At 37.3% G+C, this 19,505-nt stretch overlaps 1 protein-coding gene across 1 annotated transcript in view; it reads right to left on the bottom strand.

Moving 5' to 3' along the window:
* Nucleotides 1-2,919: 2,919 nt before the first annotated feature.
* Nucleotides 2,920-19,505, bottom strand: part of GPR158 (G protein-coupled receptor 158) — a 287,041-nt gene continuing 270,455 nt past the window's right edge. Inside the window, exons 8-11 of the mRNA XM_067561715.1 lie at nucleotides 12,819-12,957; nucleotides 9,740-9,845; nucleotides 6,291-6,437; nucleotides 2,920-5,483 (exon numbers count right to left, since the gene is read on the bottom strand). Coding sequence (XP_067417816.1) covers nucleotides 4,011-5,483; nucleotides 6,291-6,437; nucleotides 9,740-9,845; nucleotides 12,819-12,957 — 1,865 coding nt within the window. The 3' untranslated portion in view covers nucleotides 2,920-4,010. The remainder of the gene's footprint in view (nucleotides 5,484-6,290; nucleotides 6,438-9,739; nucleotides 9,846-12,818; nucleotides 12,958-19,505) is intronic.

The following is a 19,505-nucleotide window of genomic DNA, read 5'->3' as shown; positions in this document are numbered from 1 at the left end:
CTAGATCAGAAAACAGTTCAGTCTGAATTAGTGATCACTTTACAATACAACATAAAAGAACCAGAAACAGATTTTCATATAAATGTGCTTTATTGCAGAGAAGTTACATTATTTACATGCTGTGACACATTACAACATAAATCTATCAAATATTTCATGGTGGATGCTGTAGGTTGCCAGGTAATATTCTTATAAGAACTACAGAATAAAGTGAATAGACTTACAGTTTAATTTACTCTACAACTCTGAGTAGCTAAAATGTTAAAAGTGAAAAGGCGGTGTTTTCTCAGGCCTGCCAGTCATCGAATGCATGCTAAAGCCTAAGGAGAGCAAATATAAAAGTACTGTCTTTTTGCAGATCCATAATGCCACCAAAGCTGATGGGTGAGTAATTATGTGGATTTTTAAGCATATAATTCTTGCATAAAATATACAAGGCTATTAAGATTGGTATAAATCTAATTATTTATGAACCACAGTTTAGAAACAAAGGAGATATGCAGCTTGCACATGCATTTTAAAAGGACAACCTAGCAACTGTTTGTGACCTTAGCGATTATCATCTGTCTTCTTAACAGATCTGCGAGAAAACATTTCAGTTCTAGAGTTGCATTTCTCTTGGCTTAATAATGACAATGGAACTCCAGAAAAAGGCAACTAAGCAATCTAGCTAATTTTATGCTGGTGGAGAAAAACCTATGGAAATAGAAATTCATTTAGGTATAACTTAGTATGCCTTCTTTAAGCAATGTTTCTAGCAGGATCATAGTGAAATATAACAGTTCAGTGAAATTTGGCCCCCTTGTTTTCTAAAGTGTTAAAATAATCTAAAGTCACAATAGAGCTGTAACCCAAGTATCAGTTACTGTATGTGCCAGGGAAATCATTCCTTAATGAGTATAATTGCTTTTTTAAAAAGTTCTCCAGTTTCACCAGGCTTAAGTTACGTGATTTGAGGAAGCATAAACTCCATATGGATAATTTGTAAAATCCATTCTGGGTCAGATCCTTGGCTGAGATAAGTCACTGTAACGTCACTGACTTCAATGGAGCTGTGCCAGTTGACACCTGTTAAGGATCTGGCCCTATTTCTTTGTTGCTAATGGATCTTCCCATTCAAGTTATCCTAAGGAAAAGCGATCAGCAGATGGATCAGCAGTGGCACAAATACAGTAACACACATAGGCCTGTGGTACCATGGGTAGCACCACTGCACAGATTACATGCGGATCCTCAGTTGGCCATGTTTGGAGAGCTACCCACATGGCTGCCATGTAGCAGAAGCAGTCCATTCACATGCCACACCACAGGAGTGCACAGAGGGCAGAAGAGGCATGGTGACTGGAGAGATCACGGCATGGCACCACACCCCTTGTGGACAAGAGATCCAGGAGGCGGCGGGTGGATGCAGAAGATACCCCATTACCCTGTGCATACCAGCTGCAAGTGTGTGTGTCATCATGCAGACAAGGACCAGGCAGGGACCCAGCTGTTCCACAAGCTTCATGGCACTAAACAGAGACAGCCCTCCTGGAGAAAGGGACATGTCTGAAGGCTGGCCAGCCTATGACGTCCTAGCCTCAGCCAGCGGGAGAGATGATCCCATACAGAATCCCACTCCATGCTGTGCTGTAGAGCCATGTGCTCTTCTGCCTCTCAACAGGGGATGCCCTCTGCTCTACAGGCAGATCTCTGCAACCGGATGGGATTTGGACAGTGTGACTCTCCAAAGGGCGCTCAGCGTGCTTCTGGAAGGCTCTGTATGCTTGGTGGCACCCTGAGATCTATGCAATAGTAGAATGAAGCCCATATATCACCCAGAGTACTTGGGCTTACTAACCAGGGGCCTGCTCCAAATCCTACGGAAGTTAATAGACAGACTCTCACTGACTTCAGTGAGCTTTGGACCAGGTCCTAAATAACATTTGTGGGATGGGGAGACTAAAGAGAATCTGCATGTGCACTGTCTAATTATAATTCATCTCCACAGACACCATTCTGGAGGCAAGGCCAAGTCTCTCACTCTCCTTTTTCACAGCTCAACACAACAGGATTCACTGCCTTTACACATGCCTCTGAAAAAGAGAGGGAAGCCCTCCTCATTTCACTTTGCCCAAGTCTTTCTTATGAACCCACTTCTAGGAGGCCCACAAGAAGTTAGTTTATATTATAAATGTGTACCTACCTGTGTATTAAATATATATATATATATATAATGTATGTATAATATACATATTTTACACATACACACATTAAACAACAACGGCATTAAGCTAACCTCATTTCTGGCTTTCCCAGTGAATCCCAACATCTCTCTCAAACTGAGAGGAGAACTGAGATTGCCTTTATTTTTGGGTATTGCACATCACCAAGCACAAAGCTGGCACTAATACCAATAGTACATTACAAGTCCTAAACTTAGATAGGCCAAGGTGGCACCTGGTCTACTAGTATTTCATTTATTTATTAGTCCTTATAGCCTCTACAATACCTCTTTAGCCCTGACCCTGCCAAGATTTATTCATGTGTAAATCCCATTGACTTTTAAACACATGTGAGTCTTTGCAAGATCAGGGCCTTAGTTATTACTGGGCATTAATTGTATCTAACATATTAAATGTTATTACAAATGTTACACACAAATAACATAAAAACATTTAAGAGGGTTTTTTTGGAAGGGAGGGGTGATGCCCCATCCTTTTCTTCTCTTTCTGTCTTTTGATTGCATTTTGGGTGAAAAGTGTTGTGTTAAGGTTCCTGTCCTCTCTTTTTGACATTTAAAGAAGCAATTCTTGAAGTTCACCAACAGGAAACATGGCAACTATCTAAAATATTTCCTATAGCTATGTGTTTCTAGTGAAACAGATCATATTCCTAAGGGTATTTTTTGTCATCTTTGTTCTTTTCCTTCAGCAGAATATGCTCAGTATGAAATACTGAGAAATATACTGATGATGGATGGTTCAAGCAGGAATTCTGGAGTGATAAATGATATTTGTCAAACTGGTAACAAACAACAGGTAAGTTGTCCTTGGACTTATCCGAATATGCAGCTGAATAGACAACTTGCTCTCCGCTAATAAAGTCTATGAGTGCTAACAGAGAGGTGCCAAACAAATAACTTACCTTGTATAAAAACCCTGAATAATACAGTATCAAACTATAATTTTAAATAATAGAGAGTAAAACAGAAATTTCACAATATAAACCACAACAAAACCCAAGGTATTTTCCCATACAAGTTATGGCTTTCATAGCCACTGAAAGCTTACTGTAATTCTATAAATAAACAAAAGTCTATAGCAGGTATTGTAAGTTGCAATAACAATAGAGTGTCTGCAGATTGCATAAATGTGTTGTTGTGTCACATAATATCAAAATTATTTGCAAAATGTATACAATCTGGAATGCTTTAATATGAGACACAACAATGTACTTAAACATACATATATAAGAAAATGAGAGCAATCATTATATAAAATGTATTTTTGGGATGCATTAAGTTAGCAGTGCTATCAAGGTTAAATATGTAAAGTGAAAAGTCATCTTTTCAGTAAGCTGCTCATTGATACGCAATTTTGCCATCAAGACGTTTTCCATTACATACTTCTATTGGATCTTTAAAGTCCCAAGGGCAAGCTTCACCCAGTTTGGAGCATTCAGGAATAATTCAGTTGGAATTTGTTTGACTGTTATAGCCACTTTTTTTTTTCCTGTTTGTAAGAGAGAAATGGTTTTGCAAAGGCAAGTGTCTGTTCATTTGGACTGTAAACTCCTTAGCAGAGGGACCATATCCCCTCCATGGTTTGCACACCACTGATCACACTGTTGGCACTCAACAAAAATAATAATTTATTTTGCCTATTTCCTACTTTTTCATGTCATGATCCCCTCAGTTAAGTGATACTCCTTAGGAATTTTCAGATCCTCTTGGCCTGGTTCCCCTTTCATTTTCTTCTTTCTTGTAGTCTTTCTTCCTGGTGCTGCTACTCTTTTCAGTCCAAAACCTCTTATTTTTGAGGTTTTGCTATTTTATTTGCACCTAGAGCGGATGTGTTCGATAAAGCTACATTTCTTTCTGCATTTGGTAAATCTGGTGTTTCAAACTCCCATGGACAGACTTCAGCTCGAGATGTTAAAGGTTGCTGTAAGTTACTACTTGATCTATAGGAGTCAGATGAAAGCATGTTTCCCTCCAAGGAGGACGTATTATTTTTCTGTTCTCCCAAATTATTGAGATTTTCCCTTTCAACGGTTTGCTTTGCAGCTTTTTTGGGCACTTCCTCAGATCCCCCAGCACAAGTATTTGCTGCATAATATTTATTAACATTCTCACATTTAAACCCAGGGATGACCTGAGACTTGGAATTCAAATGTTTTTGCTCTTCTTCAAAAACCTGCTGTTCTTGTGTCTCCTGAGTGTATGCTTCCGGCTTCTCTGTGCTCTTTTGATTTGATTGCTGATACCCTTCAGCTGTCTTAAGCTTGTGTTGAGATTTCCCCTTTGGCTGGGAAGTGTGATTTTTCTCTGTTTCTGAGGAAGCAATAGACACATGTTTTTGAACCTTAGATTCAGAAGGCACAGTATCAGGAGTTTGGTCATAAATCTCCCAAGGACAAATTTCTGCTATGTCAAAATTGTCCTTAAGCAATGACTTACCTGTGCCTGTGTCAGGATTTGCAATTGTCTGACTAACCCTTTGTTGTTTCATAATTCCAGATTTATGGGGTTTCCTTGTCTCCTCAGAGTGAGTAGAGTTTTTCCGATGTGAATCTTTATGCTCCCCTTTATCGGTGGCTGAGTGTTTTTTGCTGACCTCTTTACCCTTTGGCTGAGATTTATGGGATCTACTGCTTTCTTCTAGGGTTTGTGTTTTCCCAGTTAACCCCAGAGTCTTTTCCTTGGCACTAGCAATAACACTGAGAGATTTTTGTAACACAGATGCTCTTGGATGCAGAGGCTTCTTATCCACACTCAAGTTGTGTGCACTTACTGATTTGCACACCAAAGGAACAGATTCAGTGGACACAGCTTCAACTATTTCTGTAGCCTTTTTTGTTAATTTTTTCCCTGTCAAGGAATCCAGAAGTGAATTCTCAGTAGTTATAACTTCTGCACTTTCTGTGGTTAAGCTATTAGACTCTTCCGTTTGATCTCTAACATGATCATAAGTGCTATGGGATTTTTTTAATGAAAAGACTCTGTTTTTCAAAGACTCCTCCTTTGGCTTTACATAACTTGTGGAATCCTGTGGGTTTTTTCTCATTACAGCAGTGTTCTTTGTAGCATTGTGGTCCATAAGGTCCTTATCCTCCCTGGAGCACTGCCTGGTGACTGTCTCAGGGATTTCAGTAATTCGTCTCATTATTGAGCGACCCAAGCCCTTCTTGGAGCACCTCTTTTTCTGGAGATGTGGGTTGTTAGCAATCATCTTTTTCCTTTTGTAGATTTCAAGTTGGGCATATAGTTTCTTCAACTCATCCTAGAAAACAAACAGCAAAACTAGTACATATGGCATAAATCAAGTCAAATGAACAATCTTGGAGAATTCCATTTAAGCTCAAGTTGTCTAAATACTATATTAAATTATTTCATTGGGTCTTTTCTACTGTTTGAATTTCTCATTTCTCCATAGTACTTGGATTACAGTTCTACATTGTTAAGGTAAATTCAGAGCTATACACACTGCACAGAACAGCCATCACATATGGTCTCACAGCATATTCCATGCACAGACAGTTATCAAATACTCATGCTGTATTTTTAGGCTTCGTCTGGAAACAAACAGGGTTACTGTGCATTCTTTACTAATTAAACACAAAGACAACAGGCCTTTTCTCTGGGCTGTGAACAGTCAAAGCACTATTGGAAGAGAAGTGCCCTTTTTATCAAATGAAGTAGGGATGCTGTATTTTGATCAGTTTGTAAAGTTTTATACAATTATATATTATACAATGGTAACAAATGATGAACACTATGACACCAAGCTCTGATCGTGCTTCAAAACTGATTGGAAGAGCCTATCTACCCAAACTGATAAATAGTTCTTGCCATGGATGTTTCATCCTACTCAGTCTCCAGTGAGACTCCTGTAATACAAAATAACAGTCTCTGCTCACATTAGTATGTTCTCCCCAAAATATGTCACCTGATTTGATATCGTTAGAATTGAGCTGGCCCATTTCATTTGGTGTTTGCAATTAAAAAAAAAAAATCAAAGTGACAGGGCTCAGAGTTTACTGGTAGAAAAACATTTTTAATGAATTACAATTAAAAGTTTTGTATTTACCCTGATGTCCTCAGGGTCCAAACTATGCTCACTCCATGCTGAATTGATACTGCTGTTTATGTAGGACCCAGATCGACCCATGTCAAGTTCATCTTCATATGCTTCAGTAGCTATATCATCTCTTGGGTTACTGCTTGAGTGTGAAAACTGCAATAAGTATTTGTAAAAAGATGTTGCAGTTAGTGTACTGATAAGGTTCACATCCACATTCAGAAGTGTAAAACTATTCTCCAGATTTCATTTTACAAGCCTAGATTCAAACAATGGCTGTCATTATTAGAACAGGTACTATATTATTAATTATTATTATTATTGAATAGATACTATTATTAGTGGTGGGTTAACCTGAAAAGGTTCAGAGGTTCGTTTCAGAAAATCATTTATATGATTTGATGCTTATCTGAACCTCTTTGAATTGCAGATCTAGGCTAGAAATCTTGTGATAACAGACTTCCAATATAGGGTTTCCAATTCTTCCACTAGGGCTGCTAAAACCATAAGAACACTCTTCAGACCCACCTTTACCAAATCTCAACAAAGATTTGGTTCAAGGAGTGGACAAAAGTTTGAGTCAATTCATTTTTTATGCACATCGGTTCACCCATGCCTAATTATCATGGGCCGGATAGTTAGCTGGTATAAATTGGCACAGCTCCATTGGCTCTATATCTTTATGTTACAGCAGATGAGATTTTATGTCAGTGTGACCAAAACATTGTGTAATCTTCTATTAATTCCTTGGGCATTTTTGGGACACAAGATCAAAGTCCTGTGAAGGGGCAGCCAGACGATATGCAAAAAATATGTGAGTTCTGATCTGTTCTTGTGAGATATAGCTTGTGGAAGGTTAATTATTTTTAGGTGCCTTTTTAAAAATCAGGCTAATATTATATGTTTCTTCAGCTATTTAATAAATCTTGTGGATGTGTTAGACTGGAATAGGAAATAATAATTTACTTCTAAAAGGTCAGCTAAACCACCCAAAACAAAGGAAGGATATGCAAAAAGTTAAGGTTACATCATTCTCTCACTTTGCTGTGCTTTGTTATTGTGGGTATACATGATAGCATGCACTTTTCTACATTACACCATTTACATTATTTAGGAATAGTGCAAGGTGCAAAGCGAGTTGAGAGTCATAACTTTAACTGTACTGTTTTCTCTATTATGTTTTACATTTACCCTTAATATCTTGTTTGGTACCTAACCAGTATGATCCTCTCCTCATCCCAGTCCTAGTCTCCTCATCTAGCCAGTTTTAGCTTTTATCCCTTTTATCCCTAGGCTCCTCATCCCAATCCCAATCTCCTTTCACAGCCAGTCACAGTGTCCCCACTGCGCTCACAGTCTGAGTTTGAGTTTTCCCATAACCCCAGTTTTTAGCCCCTCTTTGCCTCCTAAGGCTCCTCATCATAGTCTCCTTGCCCAGTCAGTCCCAGTTCCTCTAGGCATTTTATCTGATATCAGTCATACCCCATGCTTCAAGTCCCAATTTCCCCTCACCCCCTCCAGCTCTTGTCCCTTCTGCATTTGAGTCAGGTGTCTTCCTCTTCCTTGCTGCCTGGGTGCCACGAGGGGCTGCACTGAGAGCACTGGAAAGTCTCCCAGCTCTCATTTCCTGTGTCTGGCACCACATGGGTTCCCAGCACCTGTAAAGAGCAATTGCAAGGAAAGTCTTGCTCAGCTCTTGAAGCCCTGGACTGGAGCATGCTCAATGCAGACACAATCTTCGGGGTATTTATTTTTCAAAGTCTACTAAGTGGCCACCGAACCATGCATACTGAGAATACTGAGAATTTTCAAAGACTTTTGACCTCACCATTGTATGTTCCAATCACTAACAGCTAAACAACTAATGCCTGTTAGATTGAGATCAACCTCCCACTGAAATCCAGAGACAGCAATATCTTTGGTTTTAGTTTCCACATACAGGCCAGAGACAATATCTGCTCCCTGTGAGGATTGATCTGTGGGTCCTAAGCCCAGGTGTGGGTGCTCTTGGGCCACTACCACATCCACAACACCATCGCCACCATGTGGCCCTACTAGTAACTACAGGACTGGGAGCTCTAAGGCTTATGCTCCACTAAAGGTACCACCTACAGGGGCCTGATTGGAGGAGCTCCGGAGCCCCTAACTGTGCCAATTACACAATATAAGACAGGAAGAGACACAGCACATTGTCTGTGCAACAAGGTGGATACTGGCTTTCTGCTCCTACACACCCTGCTGTCCACTACCTGACTTCCAGCCTTGTCCCTGATCTCTGACTTTGGCCCTGCCCTGTCCCCTGAACCTGCCCTCAGCCTCTTTTGTTCCCTGAACCCTGTCACCACAGTTCCCAACTACCCCAGCTCCAACCCTACGCTGCGACTCCTTGGATTTCAACTCACTGCTGGCCCTTGTCTATGGTTCCTGTTTCCTGTCTGACTTTGGCTCTGACCCTGGCTTGATTCCCAACCACAACTCCTGCTCCAACCACAAGGTCTAACTGCCCAGTTGTGACACCACCATATCTTGTGTATCTTCCTGACACAGGCTAGCTATCACAATATTAACCCTCCCAGCACAGATCACAGTCAATCCATATAGAGGCTCTAAATTTACCTGTACTCTTACACACTGGACAAACAGAGGCCTCACAATAGTTATACTGAGGAAAGCTACATTGCAAAACTATTACTCATATGGGACTGGTGTTGTACTTTAATCCATATACTCATTAGAACAGACATACATGTGGCATGTGATCAGCACTACCGGGGCATATGTGGAAAGTTGCCAAGAATATAGAGACAACATTAAGGACATAGTCAGTAAGTTAACTTTGAATTTCCTCATGTTTGAGTAATGGAGTTTTTTTCTTATTATAATGATGTAATAATTTATTTTTATAAGTTAAATATATTCACAAGGTTAACTCTGTTAGCAAAACTATTTGGTGGAAATTTCTTATTGTTCTTTCCTCAAGTAATTCCATTCTAAAATTAAACTTTCCTACAATGGAAAGGCTTGGAACAAACTGAAATCAAAGGTAATGATAAAGTTAAAATACAGCAGTGAACAAACATACCATTTCCTCTAAGTCTTGTGTGAATTGTGATATGTACTTAGCAATACTTTTGAAACAATATATATCCCAAATACAAAATCTCATAAAAAAACTTCTGATTAGCAAATACAAATAGTGGCTTGTGTTCTTTGTGGTTTACATTATCAAAAATAATTATTTATTCAAAGCAAGAATTTCTGCAAATCTAGTATTAAAAGAAAACAAAAATTTCCCCAAGTGCTTTATGAGAAGAATAATTTTAAAATATATATATTTGAAATGATACCGGACCAATGTCCTAATCCTCCTCCTCCAATTACTCACTAATTTAACAAAGACTGCTTCTGCAGAATTATATTGTTCTTTCTTCGCAAGAAAAAAGATAGTAGAAGAATACCTTAGGTATCAGAAGTAACCCAATGGTAACTGTCACAGTCAAGTGTGTGTGTGCAAAGAACAACATCAGCATCCAATCGGACTGAAGTCTTGAGGCAAGAATAAATCTGAAAACAGAATTCAGAGTGTTGACAATTTGTCTTTTTTTACCATATTAAATTTAATATTCCTGTACGTAATTTAAATTAAAGATAAAATATGATGTTTTGTTTTGTATTACTTTGATACAGACTAAAAGTTACAATTTCATCCTTTATACATGTACCATAATTCCAAAGGAGCTGTGGGGGACAAAAAACAGACCTTTAAGGATATAGCATATTTAAATAGTCTTATTCTATTTGGTCAGACCCCCATTGACTACAGCTGAGCTATGATAATTGTCACATGTTTAGCATTTGGCTCTATGATTTTTATTTTATTCACAAAAACACATGTTCTTATATATTTTACAGCACTTTTCCTAACTACAATATGCCTTCAGTTGCAGCTACAGAATGGGGCTGACAAACGGGCCGGCCATAGTAAAAGAGAACTGAAGTGAAATACATTTTAGAAGGACTAAGTGGGGAGTACAGAAATGGCCTTGATTGCAGGAGCACCCAGCTCAATATTACAGGGTTTAACAGTCTTGCAAATTCTAGTGAATGAAAAGCTAATCTGATTAAATTAATTGAGCTACATTAAGTAATTCTTTCCTGTTCTTTTTTTAAAGTGTCATAGAATAAGCACTGCAGTTAGAGCTGGCTGAAGCTTGTTTGGTTTATCTGCATATGTGAGTTCCCAAAGATTTAAATGGTAAGCAATGTAATGGATGAATAGATGTACCACTGGCTTGTAATTTGCAGGTTAAAAAAATAATTCAAATAGAAATGATGTTCACAACCTCTTTCAACTTAACAGACATACATTTTACAAGAACCAAATACTTTTATTAATGTTACTGGTCTGGCATGAAACATTGGTTTATATGCTATAATAATATACACATAATTTCTTGTTCTTTACTTGTAAGCATACTGGTTCATGCACACAATAAAATACAACACTCTTAAATTTTGCAAGTTTCCAGCTTCGGCCGTGCTCCACCCCCTAGAAAGAAAATGGAGTCCTATTGTTAGTATTGACTGATGGGAAAGAGGGGAATTCACTCTGTCATCTTCATATGCCTATTAAATAAACATCTATTTAAAAAGGATTCTTGTACACAAACCTAGAGGTGCTCAATGGTACTGTGGTTTAGAAAAGGGAATGAAACCAAGTATCTCATGAATGACAAACCTCAAAAAATTCAGGGTTTGAGTTTTATGCTCATCTGAATTTTATTCAAACCATCTAAGCTGCTTGAGTTGTCAAATACTGTGATGTCTCTCATCAGAATAAGTTATGCTGCATGATGTCCAGTGCGTCCATCTTTTCACACATACTCTGTGGAAATGCTTCTTGGATTTTGGCTGTTTGGGTTACTACCAAAACTTAGGGGGAAGGAGGAGGAGAATAAAAATCAAAGAGGATGGGATAATAAATGCACAAAACATTTCAAGAAGATTTAGTTTAGATGGGGTTCTGGGAATGGCCAAAATTTTAGAAAGGGTCTAACATTTTCCAAATCAGTTCACTCATCCCTATTTAATTATAGTAGATGATCTCTTACTTTAACAGCATACCAATATATCCCACAGTAAGAGAGGCATAGGGCAACTAAAACGAACAGTAAGGAAGGAAAAAACTAGACCTTGTGCTGAAGGGAATAATTTTTCACCAGCAGGGATAGAAAATAAATGACCTAATAAGCCTCTTCCATCTCACTTTTATATGATTCATTCCATTTCCTTTTTCTCACTCTGCTATATTTACACTGACAGAAGCAGCTATTCCAGTTAGTGACAGACAGGAGATGTCTCTAGAACTGCACGTTCAGAAAATGACAGCTGGTCTGCCCATTGCAGGGACTACAAGAATGATAAAAGCCTGGAAATCTGCTGATTTTTTGAAAAGCTGAGCTGATCAGAAAATAAATCAAATCAGACATATAGAATAGAGAGGAATTCTGAAAAACTCTAAGATTGAAAGCTTGAGTGGCATGGTAGAGTTGTCAGCAAGGAAATGGGGAGGGAAGAGCGTTTAGAAGGAAAGATGAGAAGTTCTGTTTTTTCTTTGTTTTGTTTGAGGCAACTGTGACTAATCTAGGAAGATATAAGAAAGGCAGGAAGATACGTGAGCCTGGTGATAGGGGAAGAGGTAGATTTGAGAGTTGTCAGCACAGAGATGATAAGAGACCTTAACAGTGGATGAGGCTGCCCAGAAGACAAAAGAGGTGACGGAAAGGAGGCAACAATAGACATAATACTCTCACATAGTGTGAGACAAACTATGCACTATCCCAATATTTTGGATTTTCCAGGACCGTTTTATTTCTGCAGTGAAAATTTTGCAAAACCAAATCTGATCGTTTTCCCATAGCTGTGGCAAAGACTCCTAAATTTTTGTTACCATTACTATAATTTACCACAATTAAATTCAGGATACATTATAATCCTTATAGGACATGAATTATTCATATGTATTTGTTATGGTATTACATACACAAACAGTATGTTATTATTGATTTTTTATAGCCAGCATATAAACCACTATGCTTCATGTACAACCCAATATAACTATCTTAAACTCAGGATTTTAACTTGCCATTCTGTTACACACCAGGAAGAATTCACATAAACTTATATATTTAATTGCCAGTTTTTTGAAGATACAAACCAGTGTGCGCTGTGTAAATGAATTAAGATGGACAGTAGTTCTGCTAAATCTCATTTCTTATATATATTGAATTTTGACCTGATTGACGCAAAGAACATGTAAACTAGCTATACTGAAAAAAACAAATTGTATGATTTATAAGTTGATTATGCATATTTTCCAATTCTATGGGAACATTAAGTTTAACAACTTCTTAACTTGCAGATAAAATATTTTTGAGGTCCTTTCATTATGCATCCTATCCAGTTTATTCATTTTAAATTGCACCATGGGAAACCTGAAAGATAAACAGTTAAATACTAGATCTACAGATCACTTGCCTAATTGTATGGAATATAGCGGAGATAATGAGCTCATTGTGAACTGCAACAGCCATATAGCGTGGCTCATGAAATGCTGATGGAACTGTCCGCACTGCATAACAGAGATAAACACCCCAGAAGAGGAATAAAAATTCAGCTGTGAGAAGAACAAAAAGAAATAATTTGCCATTAGTTTAATAGATGAAAAAGAAAGGAAATTTGAAGTCATATAGCATGTTCTATATGTGTGTATGTATAAATATATACACATATAGACAGTATGTAATCATAAATATATACATATATATACATGTATTCATATACTTTCACATATTGTAACTGTGCATACTTCAAACATTGAGTTTTAATTTTTACACAATGTATAGTTACACCAGAAACCTTTGCCTTCACATTTTTCCACTATTTTAGTTTACAAAATGTTAAAACAAATCTTTAGCAATTTCTTGTCTGTTTTTCAACTCGATACCTTTGCAGCCTGAAATTATTTGTAATAAATTTCTAATTTTTAGCTCAGGTTCTTGTTACAGAGGCAGCTACAAATGCCACTTCAGCTAAGTGTCTGTAAGTCTTTTTAATATGAGTATTCCATTTCAAAGATTTAAAATTCAGCTGTAACTGTTTCTTTGATTATGCATCCTCTACTCATTTTAATTCTGTTGTGCCTATGTATTTTAGACATTATGAGCTTCTTTTGAGAGGCCTAAGGACTTGGTAATTACAACAAATTACCTTAGTAAGTAAGAAATAGATGATGAAAGAAACAAATTAGGGGTGGACAAATGCTCAGGGCCAGCTCGAACCAGAAGGGGATGAACTGTAAGAAGGGGATGAACTGATCCACACACTCAAGAGTTTGCATTTCATTAGAGGTTTTACTATGATACAATTTTGTTTGCGACACAAACATAATCATTTCACATCAGCCCAGAAAATCCCACATTCCAGGGATCTATCTCAGGAATGTGGTTATTAGATCAGCCTGCTTCTTTCACTTCTTCTCTTCCGACCTGAGATGTCCTTCTGGAGCGCTTGGCTGGAAGTGGCCTGCCCTGTCTTGCCACATGCACTGCCTGAATCAGCTCCTGCCAGATGGCTTTTCTGGGCCAGTATCAAGACATGATAATGCCTATGTTGTGTTAGGTTTGCTGAATTTTGTGACTAGTACTTCGCCCCTGACCTCTCTATATTTACCCCCTCAAAAGTATACATATATTTCTCATATATATAATGTTGCTTTTCTGAATTCAGGTTACATATATTAGAAATGTGCCTTCATCACATTTCACTGTACCATAACTACTAGCTACAGGTCTGTCTGTTACCTCAGCAAACAACCACCATACCACATAGGTACTTCAACAACCTTATCATTTTCAGTTTTCTTCCCAATAAAGTCAATGGCAAAGCTCCTATTTACTTCAATTGACCCAAAATTGGGCCCTAACACAGGAAATATGAGACAGGAGACAGAGGAGAAAAAATTGTCAAGGATACACTGCTGTTGTTACTAGTCAAGTAACAATGCTATCACTTCAGAAAAAAGTATATTATCTCATTCAAACATAACCAAGCTGGTTAGGTCTGTCCTTATGCTCTACTAGAAGCAAGTTCATACACTATTAACACAAGAAGAAAAAAAAAAAACGTAAAACTGTTGCTATCTAACCCCTGGAATTAATTCAACTGCATGAGCTAAAGGAAACATTGCTATTAACGCTCCTTCCCTCTTTATATTTTTATGCTTATTTTGATACTGTATTTAAAAATATTACTGGCCTTCCACAAAAAAGGGAAGTTGCAGTAAGAAATACAGATGATTTTTGGTATTGCTTTATTTTTCTTTTTGAAAATTATATCGACATAATGGGCACCTGTTCTGTTTCATTGGTAACATCACAAGTAATGATAGGCAAACAGCTACTAATTTGGTTTGGATAAACACACAAGTTTAGAAGGAACATATTCAAAATAGTTTCTGAGTTAAGTCAGAAAGTTCAAGGTAGATCTCTCTCAAGCACAGACTTTCTGGTTTTTCCTATTTCTAGACAGTCTACAGATACTGTTAGAGGCATATTCTCCTAGTATTTTAGATCTCCCAATTCTATTTTGGGTCTCATATACCATCAAGAAGTGCAAAAGCTCGAGAAAGTGAAAATGAATTCAGCGTTATGTGAACTTCTGTGTGCCTCAATAAAAGAATCAGTGAGTTTTGAGCAAAGCTTTGAGTGGTTTTTATTTGAATGTTAGTGGTTTGCCCAGCCATAAATCCACATATTTGCTTACCACAAGTTACATATGTTCTCATAACAACTGCTAATATGTAACACACTTATATTTCTCTTTCTCTTTATGTCCTCCCCAAAAAAACTCAACAATAATTACCATTAAAAATGAAACAAAACAAACTCTCTTTGGGGACCCATAGTGCAAGTTTTTTATGGCTTTCTGAGGGGGTCTATGTTTGGGGTTCTCAAATGAATGTAAGTAGTACAGCACTCCCATGTCTCCTATTCTGAATGCCAGGGCAAATTGCGTACTAGTTTAATTTCACTTTCACTACATTGGCTACACTGCAGGCGAAGTCTATTACTATATCTCATTAGTATCATCTAACTAGGAAAGATCCACAGAAATACTTGTTCCCCGAAGTCTTGTCTGAGCACATGGAACACAACTTCTGATTCGATTAAATTCCAGCAAACCTTAACAAGCTAAGTAACAATCTTAGCCTTTAAAATGGTTTCAGATACATTTGGTGTTCATTTGTGTGATCTCTTTTTAAATACATTCTTCTCCTACATCTAGAACCACAGCACAAAAATGTGTAGTTCTAACTTGGTATTAATTTCATATACCATTAAAAAAAGAAAATACTATAATAAATTAAGGTTGGTACAGCTAATTCACTGGCTCCTCTTCCCGCAGGGTCTGCAGACATTTCTCATTGACCCAGTAGAGTTTGAGAGATGTGCCACCAGAACATATTGCCCCTGCTGTTTTCACAAATTCTGTCTTTCCATCCAGTGTCATCCTCGATAAACAGAATATTAACAGTACTGTAGTACAGAACAATGTCAGTGCTAGCTGCCAAGGAACAATTAAATTCCTGAATATTACAGCTACAGCTCTCATTTCTCTTTCTCCTTCACAACCAAACTAAGTGAGAAAAGCCCCAAATCTGTTACTGATACAAGGAGAAAGTGATAAGTTACAAGAGCTAAGTGAGGATATACTGTGAGAGTTCCAATAAATAAGGTTGTTATGTGCAAGGAAAAAGAAGTTTGTAACTCCAAGTTCTGAAGGCATCTTTATTTTAAAAAGATTTTTCTCAGTTACACCAGTTTACATATGGAATAACTCTAAAGAAGGCATTGTAGTTATTCTGTATTTACAGTGCTGTAACCATATGTTTCCAGATGCCCTGTAATTTCTTAAAATATCCCAATAAGCAAGTGAAAAGGAATAAGTCACATTCCAATTAGCAAAGGTCAATTTCAGTGGGATTACATGGGTATAAATGATGGTAGAATTTGATTCTAAGTCTAAAGAAGTTCTGCCCATTTCAGTTTTCATATGTGCAGACAATATCACTCTTTCTAAGCAGCCACTTATACTAGGACTTTAATGCCATCAACAATGGAATTCAAAGTATGTGTATACTGGAGCACAGCAGACATTTCCACTATTTAATGTAAAAAGTTTCTATCAATGCTTTACATTTAGAACAGAGATGGCATTTCTGACTATGGAAAATAATTCACATGACATCTGGCATACTACACAAATGGGAATAGTTTTAAAATGCAAGGGAAAACAAGAATGTGCATACCAGCTAAGACCAGCATTATAATAATTTAAATAGCAATAACAAACAAAACATTCTGGTTGAGAAACAATTTATTATTGAAAGCACCAACTACATAGCTTAAATATATCATGTAGAAGTTGTGCTTGTGGAGGAAAATCCAGTTCATATAATTAACTTCAGGCTAATACTACAATGTGCAAAGAAAATCTGCAGATGTTACCAAATTTTGCTTTTCTTTTTTGTACGTGGACATTGGACAACATAATGTGATTCTGAGTATAAAATAAGGTGATGTTTTAATATTTGTATTATCCTGATGGATAGTACAGATAAATGAGTATTTTTTAAATCAAGTAAGAGCAGGAAACACAGTTTCTGGGTGCTGAAATTAATCCAACAAGCGAAACTGAACACTATTGCCTTAACTATCATTTAAATAGTGGTTACACAAAAGACTACACAGGAAGCTACATCTCCAGCCATGATTAAGATTGTTGATCATGCACTGTCCTAGCCTCTTGTGCCACACAATTTTTAATGATAAATCTGCTAGGTTTGAAATGAGTATTTATATTTGATTCACTCAAGAATGAAACACTCAGATAGTGAAGTAGAGGAGTGCATGCGTGAAAGCTAAAGGACTATACAGGTAAATTGCCAAAGTTGCTAAGAAATTTTTTGCAGTTTAGCAATGTAATATTAATGATATTTTACAGTAGATTTTGTAATACTGTGTTAACAATACTATAAGATGTAGGGCTTTGGACTAGTACTGTAGTGTTATTTTTTAAAAAAAAGGGATGGTAACATCTTTAACTGAAGCAGTAAAGTATATTTTGACCCACAAAGTACTAAATTGGTATTGAAGTAAATGAAATAGGTCACACTTTATATTAATATTATATTTATAAATACCTTATAAAGGGTTAATAGATGGTATAAGCATGTTTTAGACATTGATAAGCACATCAGAAAAAGGTATTCCAGATGGTTATGAGGGTTTATAAGCAACCAGTTGGATTGTATAACAATCTGTAACAATTGATCAATCATTTATTAAAATATCTAGTAACCAATAATTATAAATAGTTTTTAATATAAAACTTGGCCATAAAACTCAGGAGATGAAGCAGTAGCAGCAAGTAGTAGGAAAGAAGCCTGAAACAGGCATCTGTATTATATTAACTGCCTAATGACCAAATATGGAATTGGAGGTCTTTACAATATGTACCCAAGATGCAAAATGGAGGGGAAATGCAAAAATAACCAAAGGAAAAGGTGCAAATGGTATGGATTCATTTTATTAGCCACAATATTAAAAATATCTATAAGCTCAGTTTAATAATTCACCATTTATGAAGTAATTAAATAACAACACTAAACAAAAAGTGAGGTGACAACTAGTGCACGATGGAGGTAAAGTGAGGACTAAACAAAGATCTCCTTCATAACAGGGTATGATATGTAAATACCCTTTTGTTCTTAGTGGTGGAACTGTATGTTGCAACTTCACATATAGCCATGCGTGCAAGAAATATTTTACTTAGGCCTCTCATTCTTGTTGAATGACTAAGGAAAGTAGTGGAGTTACTATAATGGCTACATGCTCCTTGGATAATTGGTTATATTTTGCAGGGACATGGGGACCACTCCTACATCCCTTATTCACATGAGCACCAACCCGTGTTATTAGTGTTTATGTTTAAATAGAGCTCTTGTTCTAGTTTAAACTGTTTTGTCTGCTTCAGTGGCTTGTATCTGTCTAGACTGGAGTCCATCGCAAATTGAGAGGTCTGACCCCAATTAGTGGGTGGTTGCTGAAGTTGAGAGTAGAAGGGAGTTTTGCTACTGATCAGCTCTCTCCTCACCTCAGGTTTAGCATTTATTTGAAATTTAAGATGCAACTGTCCTTAAAAGACCAATGAACAACAAGCTTCCTGTTCACCCAAACTGAAATCTCCAGAGGGTATTATACTGTACATTTCAACTTGAAAGATTTGTTACGGATGTTTGAAAACTACTTTGTACAAACCTTTCCTTATGTTGAATAGAACTGGGTGAAAATTTTTCAGCTAAACTTTTTCCCATAGAAAAATGCCATTTCATCAAAACAGGAATGTTTCAACTAACATTTTGTTGCTATAAAATGGAATGGGTAGGAGAGCATACCATGCCAACTAACCAATAGCGTAGTAGTTATGGCAATCACTGAGGAAATAGGAAAAGTCAAGTTCCAGTCCCTTCTCTGTTTCAGAGGCATTCAGCAATAATGGCCTTGGGTATTCAAACAAATGCTTAACTTAACAGAGTTACAGCTTGGCTGAGGATCAAATTTTGCAACTGCAGCTGAATTTTCTACAAATTCAGGGGTGGGATCTGGGTGTGGTTTGGATGAAAGGTTCCAGTTCCGGCTCATTCTAAAGATAGGCCAGAGATTCAAGTTTTGGACTCTGGTCCTAACTTTCCCAAAATTTGATTCTTGTTGGATCCACGGTTCTGTCTCACCCACCTATCAAAGGATGAATCTCAAATAACAGAATTAAGTTAGCATGAAGTCCACACAAATAGTCTCCAACTTTGACTTCCGTCATCTCCTAAAAGTAAGTTCTGAGTTTTTTGGGAACTTGTACCACTGAACCCTATGTTGGTGGTGGCCCTATGGCTGTGGAATTTATCCCTTAAGATTGTTTCAATCACTATGAGTTCTTGGTGGGTGACCCCAAAGCCTGAAAAAAGTGATAAGGAAACACTTAGGGTGCTGCCATCAGATCAGCTTATCTGGATCGATTGAGCAGTCAGTGAAGACCTGCTCAATCGATCCAGAAGTTTGCGTAGTTTGCGTAACGCCGATCGACTGCTGCCGAATCACTGGGTAA

Source organism: Emydura macquarii, unplaced genomic scaffold (genome assembly GCF_026122565.2).
Source record: "Emydura macquarii macquarii isolate MOO-44397 ecotype Brisbane River unplaced genomic scaffold, CSIRO-AGI_Emac_v2 contig_2422, whole genome shotgun sequence".
NCBI lineage: Eukaryota > Metazoa > Chordata > Testudines > Chelidae > Emydura > Emydura macquarii.
The sequence above is the reverse complement of the archived record's forward strand: the minus strand, read 5'-3'. Positions and strand labels throughout refer to the sequence as shown.